We start from the raw sequence: 9,290 nt of genomic DNA, 5'->3' as shown, positions 1-9,290 counted from the left end.
CCTCGGCCCCAGACACGCAGCATCCTTCAAGCCTGCACGTGCAGTTCAGGCCTCCAGACCTGGGAGGTTGGAACTGCAGACTTCGGATCAAATCAAGGGTTACAACTCTGCGTGGCCTCGACTGCTCCCACGCAGCGACAGCTCTGTAAGCCGGCGCATCCCCGGCAGAGGCGTGCTCTGCCCACCCTCCTGCTCCTCCCCAGCCCACGCAGCTGGGGCTGCTCTCTAGGCAATGCCCTGCCCGTGCCCGGCACCCCGGCGATCTGAAACCTGGTTTGAACTGGCTGTTCCACTGCACTCTGCTCTACAATTAACCAAATTACGGTAACAAGCTCTGACACAAACCCCATTTGCTGCTCTTGCCAGCTGCCAAGACTCTGGTAATTGTGCCAGCGAGCGATGGGTCACCTGGGGCCTTTCTGCGGGAGGGACCTATTTCGGGTCCATGCGCTGCGTGTTCAGACCCTTTCTTTGAAAATGTTCATTCGCTCCCCAGTCATGTCCATTCCGGTTTTAATAGCGCAGCAATCTTCTCTTGCAGAAAGCATTTAATGATAATTAAATATTTTCAACTTGCCTAAACAGCGAGGAGAGGGAACACAGCCATCTAGAGAGCTCAGCAAGAGAAGGGGGGGGCCCTCAGCTCATGGAGGAAACCAAGCCAGGGAGAAATGCGTTGCATGTATGAAAAACCCCAGAGGAGAAGATCCACTCAACTGTTGAGCCATTTCCTGAGAACAGCAGCAAGAGTTCAACTGACTGAGTCAGAAAAACAAGAGGGCAGGACACACACAGGGGCCAGGGTGAGGAGAGCATTGCTTCAGCAGCTCATGGCTCCCCAGGAAATCCACGCTTGGGAGCCATGTAAGCCATTTGCTCCTCTCTCATCGCTGCCACTCTGCAGACAGCTTTGCATTAAGCAGTTCTGAACAGCAGCTGTTAAACTTGGTGAGTTCACGGGTCTGAATGACACCACCAGAACCCGTGGACCAGCAGAGAGGGCATCCAAGGAGGAGCTGGGGCTCCTGTGTTACGTCCCTGGTTCTCACCACCAGCTGTGGACAGGTGATGACGCTTCCCCTCGTTTCAATGACTTCCTTCTGTTTTATGGGAAAGTCCCTCTCTCCTCCCAATGCTGGGAAGCTTTGTCGATATAATTTCTCCTCCGGGTTGGCTCCTGGATTCGCTCCACCAAGCACACACCTCAAGCTTCACGGCTTCTCCTTTTGCAATGGCCCCCGACTGGGACCAGTGAGTGTTTTGTTACCTTTCTCACCTCTGCATCCTGCTGATGCCAGCAAAAAGCCTTTTACCCTCCTCCTCCTAAGCAAACACCTTTCACAACCTTCGCATCTGCCAGCATAACATTCGCTGACGAGAAATAAAGCAGCAGACCCAGAAGCAGCAGCACGCAAAACGCCGTGTCTGCGCCGGCAGCCAGAAAGCAGAGGCAGTGCAGAGACCCCGGGTGAACAGGGTCCCTTTGATCCTTACCACAGCACGGAAAGGTGTCCTACACGTCCCCATGCCTGTCCCTATCAGGGCAGATTAACAGCAAGGTGCAAACCCTAAAGAAACCACCCAGTGGGTTTCCAGCCACTTCCATAAGCTTGGATTTTCCTTTTCATACACAGGTTCACTCCACATCCATAGAAACTTGATTGACAAACAAGGATGACCCTCCCGACCAGGCTCCGGAGGGGCTAACCAGAGCCAACCAGCTTGACATGCAGGACAGCCAGGAACATTCTGGGGAAGGCAGATCCTGCCGGTCACCCGCACCTCCAGCACCACAACTAAGCCATTAATTTCAGCCCAGCAGCTGAAGGCTGTGGGAAAGGACCAGTAGAGAATTCCAGCAAAAGCTACACCGAGCTGTCGGCGGCACGGGGAGACCTGAGCCGTGAAAGGCCGCTGCGGCCAAAGGCTTCATGGAGACGGAGGGAGGAGATCCAGACAGAGATGCAAAGAAGCAAATGCCGAAGTATTAGCTGCTCTCTAGTCAAACACGTCTGCATTGCTGGCATAGCTGCACACGGAAGAACGAGAAGCCTGCAGAGCCTCTTGTGGCAGCTGCCTTAAAACCCGCTCAGCCCACGGCGGCGGCGAGCAGGGTCCCCCGCGGCGAGTCCGGGAGGCGCTCCTCAACCTCCAGCGCAAGGCACCTACCTCGATCCCGCTTCGCGTTTGGCACTTCCTTCAGGATGCCAAAAATGAGCTGCAACCCACAACTCCTTGGATAAAGCAGCTTGTCAGACGGGAAGGCACATTCCCACCCTGAAGAATTAACGCAGCCACGAGCCTCCACACGCCACGTTAAGCAAACAGCAGCTCACGCCATCGTTAAAGGCCAAGCTGCCAGCGTGTGCATACGGAGCCGCCCCGAGCCCGAGATCGTAGCAAGCAGCACAGGTCACTGACCGGCTGCTTCTGTAGTTTGGGGTTTTCTGTTGTTGTTATTAAAGGCATTTTATTTGGTTTTGGACAGGCAACTTTGTTCTTGTAAAATGCAAGAGCCCCAGCAGGCTGAACTCTACCCCGGAATCTATAATTGCCAAAAATTTCCCCGGCAGAGTGGGCAAGAAGAAAACTGTCTGAGCAGAAAGGAAAGGCTGCTCTCACCCCCAGCCGGAGCAGGGAAGCGGCACAGCACGCTAACCTGCCGTGCCCACCCGGCCTCAGCATCCACCCTCGGCTGGAAAAGAAACCAAAGATTAGAGAGCGAGAGGCCCATAAGACATAATTGTGTTGTATCAACCCCCCAGCATTAAGACGCCTGATTAATCTCCAACGTGTGGTTGATGTGATTTAGAGGTGCAGGATGCTGGCAGCTTTCCCAGCTTCCTTGTTCGTGCTCTCCTTCGGTACAGTCTTCCACTCTCCACGTGCTCCACGAACAAGAGGGCGAGTAAGGGAAGCACAGTCGCTTTCCTTCAAAACTTGCTGCTGGAAAATGATGTTAGAGTGGCATTTCTACATGCCAGCCTAACAAGAAACGGCTCGGGACGCTGCAGGGCAAGCTTTTCCTGCAATCCTTCATCCACAAGCCTCAGCCCCAACTTGCAGGGACACACTCAAAAGCTTGAGCGGCGTTTACTACCCATGAGCTTTGCCCCTTCTCTGCCAGGGAGGATCTACAGTGCGAGTTAGTCACGGGCTGGCTGAGTGAACACCCATCTGGGGCTCCAAACTCATCCCAGACACCTACAGCTCCACCTCAGCGGGATTCTTGTGTCCCAGGCTTGTCCAAGAGCCAGTCCCTCGGGTGAGCTGGTCGCTGTGGGCACAGACACCAGCGAGATGGCCACCCTGCTGCGTGCGCAGAGCCATCGCCTTTGCTCTTTGCAGGGGTCACCGGCTCAGCCCCGTGTCACCGCAGATCTGGCTCAAGGGGCTTTTTTGGGACGTTCAACTGACGTTGCTACTGGCAGCAGAGAAGAAAATCTGGGAGGAAAAGAAGAGTGAGTAAACTTTCCCTCTCCTCAGGTCTGTCTTAATCAAGATTTTTCACACAGGAAAACAACCAAAAAGGCAAAGAGAAAAGTTTGGAGAGGGAACTAACAAAATAACCCTCACAAAGCCAGAGACCAGATGGGTGTTTTCTAGCAAAAGACACACGAAAGTAGCACCCAGATGTGCCTGCATGCCCACAGAGCCCAGATGTTGCACCTGGAAGACTCAGATAACATTTTTAGGAGGTTTCCCAAACACAATAAGCACACATTAATGACTGAGGGCTTGGACCTTCATTTCGGCACTTTCGGAAACCCTCCTGCATCAAGTTCAGAATTTACCAGCCACAACTATACCTCTAAACACATTTTTACAAAGAACAAGTGATACTGGGATGGGGGTGCCAGTGCTGAGGCTGCACACATCTATTTAAAGAAGCAAAACAAGACTAAAACCGAAACTCCCTGCTTAGTCTGAGTCGTCCACGGCAAAGGTCTGGAGTTAAACCTGCCTACTTTGTCCTTGCTTCACCCCGTGCTTGTTCAGCAGATGCAATTCTGCTGGGCTCTGACAGGCCCATGAAGGGACTCAGATTAATGCTGCCGCCGCCAAACAGGCACTCGAGGCACCGCAGACAAGATCAAAAACCAGGCATCGGGAGGGAGGAGGGACAATAAGTTCAATTAAAATAATTCAATAAAACAAGTGTTAAATTCTATTTCCCTAAGTCCCAAATGCCCGTTTCTAGGGTTTGGGTTTTTTTAAGCAGAACTGCTGGTGAGGAATCGCTGCGAGGGCTGGAGCCCGGCACGGCAGCGCTCCCCGACCGCGCAGCAGGCAGGAGCAGCACCTCGCTGCCCGAGGGCAGATAAACATGTGAGAAACCCCAGGACAGCAACAACAGAAGAGAATATATCTGAAATATGACTGTGATATGTTTTTTTTAGAATTATTTTACATCAAAGCCTTCCCTGAATTTCCCTGCATGTAAAAACCATGAGCATGTCCTTCAAGATTAGCCCTTTTGTTTGACCGTTTCATGCCTGGGTTAACTTTTTAAGGCACCGTAAGCCTTAAAAAGCAGAGCTGCAGACCTAACCACAGACCTCTGTGTCACAGCCAGGGCAGAAAACATCCCTTAACCCTGCCCAGCCTGTCCCAACGGGCTTTAGGATCTAGTCCCAGGCATCCTGCTCAGCAGATCAAGAAGATGGCCAAAACATACCCAGTGGCAGCTGGGCAGAAAGCGATTTGTGAAATCTGATAGACAGTAGAACAAAAAATAAGCCTAGTTTTTATAAAAACCCCTGATCTTTTCTATGCTCTAAGTTACTTATGCTATTTAAGTCCTACAGACCGGTGGGCTGTACAGCTGGGGGTCCATATATAAGGTTTCACACGCCAAGACACTAAGTCCAGGACACTGAACTTTCAACACAACTCTAGCCCCACAAAGGCTTTTAGAACTGTGACTTTTGTATTAGTAAAATAATTGCATCCCAAGCGCGTCAGCTGTACCGACTCAACTTTCAAGTAGTTGAAAGGCTGTCTGAGTAGGAAACCAACTTCTACCCTCCTTTTGAAGTTGCATGAAAGGAGTGATGTAAAACAGCTGTCCACAGAAGGATCACAAGGAAACGCTGTTTTCTGTGGGGTAATATTGCCACATATTTCTTTGTCTTGAGATGTTACTGCTTTTCTGCAAAGAAAAAAAGCTGAAAGCTGAAGGCGGGAGGTGGACACAGAGCAAGATGTAACTTCTGTAAAGTCTCCCAAGTTCCCACATTTCAGCAAGGAACTGCGGCACTGCTCCTCTTCTCTGTTACGGATGCTGTAAACACAGACCAGCCGTGGGGCAGTAACCATTACAGCCCGTTAATCAGCACTGCTCAGGCACTATCCGGAGCGTCACGGGAAGACAGGACCGCTCCCTGCTCAAACTGCAGCCCCAGACAAGCCAACTTGGCGCGTATTTCACCGCAGTTCCAGCCGTCGCCTCGGGACCCAATTTACTGAGCTGGTAGTGTAAGAGTCCTCCTTGTCCAAAGAGCGCTGGAACTGGGATAAAGGAAAACGAGGGCATGCAGAGGAGTGGGAAAGGCATGGGACTGTGGTTATGTCTGGGACCCAGGATCTCCCACCCACTCAGAGGTCAAACAGGCTTTTAGGAAAAAAGTTACCCATTTAAAAGCGTCAGCCCTTGGAAAGAATGGGTCTGTCGCATTTCGCCTGGAGAAGATCCAGCACTCCTGCGCTACCAGGGCACAGCTCAGCCCCAGAGAGCTCTCACACGGCACCTTCCACATGCACCAGGTTCGTCCCCCTTGCTCCAAGCCAGGTTCGACGTGCTTACACCTCCCCGAGAGGCGTATATTCACCTGTTCTTGTACGTCTCCAGTGAGACAGCCTCCCTGGACAACCCACTTGAGCTCTGCATTACACTTAAAAAGTGTTTTTCTAATGGCTCAGGGCTTGCACCCAAGTACTGTCCCAACAATGATGGAGAACAGTGCGGCGCTTTCCCATTTTCAGGATGCTTTAAGTGATGCTACTAGGCTTTCCTTGAAGAAAAGAAAGTTTCTTCATGTATCCATGCTACATAAAAGCATCAGGTTACCTGGCACGATTTAAAGAGAAGTTGAGAAAGTTGTAAAAATGTACGTGGAAGCTAAGGAAGGGCATCCGAACGGAGCTTGCACATGCTTAGGGACTTACCAGAAAGCTTGCGACTTCCATAAGGAGATTAATAAAATCCATGTTAGACCACAGGCAGAATCCCAGGCAGTAGGTTGTAATATAGGAACTCAGACAAGGAGCAGCGTGCCACAGAGCAAGGCGTAACTGAGGAGCATCCCCTGTGGGTTCCCACGCCAAACCAGCTCGCTTCACGTTGAGTGTGGTGTGCACAAACAGGGAGAAAAGGTCTTTGCCTTCACGTGTTACTGCCTAATTACTGCTCCTGATCCTGTCACCTTTCACACTGTCCGAAACAGCGAGGTGGTTTAGCAGGAAACTAAATGTCACGTGAAACGAGCGGCACTGCGAGATGCACACAAGTCACAGCTGAACCTCTCCCGGCCCCGCAAGAACTCGAAACGGTAACAGGCTCCGCAGGAGGTAAAGAGCTTCTGAGAGAGAAGAGTAGAGGACAGGGATTTTTGTACACAAGAAATCTCTTACTGAAATTTCTTACTGCTTACAGATATAAGTCAACGGAAACATCACGTATTTATGTGTGAGGAACCAGGGCAGAAAGCGATTCGCCCTCAACTAAAGGACAAAAGAACGGTGCAGAGGGAGGGAAGGCAATTCTGAAGATGCAAATCAAGATTATTACCTGCAAACCAAAATTGTAAAGACCATTTGGTGGTAAAATGTTGAAGAACCAACAGAGGTTCATGTTTACTTATCCTTTTCCTTCTAAGAGAGGAAAAAAAACCCAACCCCAACGTTCAGCCAAGCAGCCTGGGGAGTTACGAAGAAGAAAGAGGTGTGTTTTGTGATAAGCCTCAAACAATGTCCCCATTGAGCACGGGCGCTGAGCTGGAAGAAAATAAAACCTCTGATAAAGCAAGAAATTCTGCAAAGACAGCACTGGCTCCCATAGCTGAGAGCGGAATAACAACAACCCGTGTGCACGCTCAAACACACACAAACACACACACTTGCCAGTACAGACAGGAGGAACTGCCTATAGACTTTTACCCATGTTTAACAACTGGGGCCTGTACCGTTCCCTAAGAAAAGTTTATTTTCACGAAACTCACACGAAAAAGCACGCAGTAAAGCTTATCTGCGTTCACCAGATGGGCTTGGAACGAAATATCTCCCTGGGTTTGAGAGGATTTTAAGTGTGCATGAAGATTCCAAGCAAAACCACCAGAAAATGTGCTTTATCTTCCCATTTTTATCTTTGTCGGACGCCAGTTGACAGACGTGCATCAGCGTCAGCTGAGAGCCGTGATACCGCTGTTCAGCACGTGGTTTTGGAAGCCTTGCCTGACCCAGATGTCCCTGTGTGACTCCATGGACTCACCAAGCTATTCCATCCCGGAAGCAGGAAGAAGTGGGCAGGGGTAGTTTGTGACAAAATGAAAATGATTGGGGGTTGGTCTGCACGTGCAGATACTCCTCTACCAGCCAATGGCCACAACTGGCCACTGGTTACAGAAAAGACTTCCGAGAGCCATAGCTCCAGGATTTTCATTCCCTGTAGACTTGGCAGCTCTGCAATCTCCAAGGGAGAGGCCACACAGTGGTGGCATTAAGTGGAAAAAGACCTTGGGTGGCATATGCTGGGTTCCAGGAGTGTCAAATCAAGCATCACTTCGGCGAGGCAAACCCGTAATCTCACAAAAGCAGTCAGCCCTTCGGAAAGCGTGAGCTGAAAATATCACCCAAGCACCCAAGAGGGCAAAAGCGCTTCTGCTAGGTGTGAAACGCTTCGGTTAGCACTCCTGGGCTTTATCCCTCATTCCCAGATTCTGCTTTAGCTGCACGCCACCTTCAAAAGAAAAAGGAAACGTACTCACCCTTCGCAAGCTGCACGAAGCCGAGAATGATGATGAGGGCCAGCGCCAGCAGTTTGGCCGCAGCAAAGGCATCCTGAACACGAGTAGCAGCTTTCACGCTGTAACAGTTCACTGCTGTGAGGAGCACTAAGGGACACGGACAAGAGGAGACACATCAGTTCTCTGCGAAACACTTAAAATGCAATACAAATGGTTACAAATTGGCATCTGCTTTTTGCTAAAACTCAGAATCATAAAATCATTTAGGTTGGAAAAGACCTGAAGATCATCAAGACCAATGTAAGAGAGTCATGCCCACCCCTAAACCATGTCCCTAAAGCGCCTCATCCCCGCGTCTCTTAAATCCCTCCAGGGATGGAGACTCCACCACCTCCCTGGGCAGCCCCTTCCAATGCCCGAGAAGCCTTTTGATGAAGAGTTTTTTCCTAATATCCAATCTAAACCTTCCCTGGCACAACTCTTCCAGCAGGCAGCATTCCAGCCACACATCCCTAGGCCTACAGCATTGCAGGAGGTTGTTGAGGCCCAAGTGCAGGACCCGGCACTTGGCCTGGTTGCACCTCACACACAGTGGCCTCGGCCCATCCAGATGCCTCTGCAGAGCCGTCCTGCCCTCAGGCAGATCAACACTTGTGCCCAACTCGGTGTCATCTGCAAACGTACTGAGGGCGCACTCAATCCCCTGGTCCAGGTCATTGATAAAGATACTAAACAGAACTGGCCCCAGCACTGAGCCCTGGGGAACAAACACCACTGGTGACCGGCTGCCAATGGGATTTAACTCCATTCCCCATCACTCTTCAGGCCTGGGCATCCAAACAGTTTTTTACGCAGCAAAGAGTGTACCAATACAAGCCAGGAGCAGCCAGTTTCTCCAGCAGAATGCTGTGGGAAACGGTGTCAAAGGCTTTACTAAAGCCCAGGTAGACAACACCCACCGCCTTTCCCTCATCCACTGAGCAGGTCACCTTGTCCCAGAAGGTCAGGTCAGTCAAACAGGACCAACCCCTCACAGACCCACGCTGGCTGGGCCTGACCGCCTGGTTGTCCTCGACGTGCCGCGCAATGGCAAACACGAAGAGCTTCTTCCTACAACAGAAACTTGTCAAGAGCAAGGCTCCGCAGCCACGCACTTCTCTGTTCTGCCTCTCCTAGTCGGTTTGAATAGCACACACGCTCCTTGGGACAGGGAACCGCCCCGCTGCGCTGGGAAGTACGCGGCTGAGGGCACGGAAACCCAAGCGGCTACTGCAACCGTCAGCATCAAAGTGCCCGGCTGCAATCCCTGTTAACTCGATCCAACGT

At 51.1% G+C, this 9,290-nt stretch overlaps 1 protein-coding gene across 1 annotated transcript in view; it reads right to left on the bottom strand.

The window, feature by feature from the left end:
- SLC7A5 (solute carrier family 7 (amino acid transporter light chain, L system), member 5) overlaps positions 1–9,290 on the bottom strand; it is a 34,251-nt gene that overhangs the window by 12,103 nt on the left and 12,858 nt on the right. The window contains exon 2 of the mRNA XM_010157041.1: positions 7,986–8,111. Within this exon, the coding sequence (XP_010155343.1) occupies positions 7,986–8,111 (126 nt within the window). The remainder of the gene's footprint in view (positions 1–7,985; positions 8,112–9,290) is intronic.

Source organism: Eurypyga helias, unplaced genomic scaffold (assembly GCF_000690775.1).
Source record: "Eurypyga helias isolate BGI_N326 unplaced genomic scaffold, ASM69077v1 scaffold13808, whole genome shotgun sequence".
NCBI classification, from domain to species: domain Eukaryota; kingdom Metazoa; phylum Chordata; class Aves; order Eurypygiformes; family Eurypygidae; genus Eurypyga; species Eurypyga helias.
Note: the sequence above shows the minus strand (reverse complement) of the source record. Positions and strands in the feature narration are given on the sequence as shown.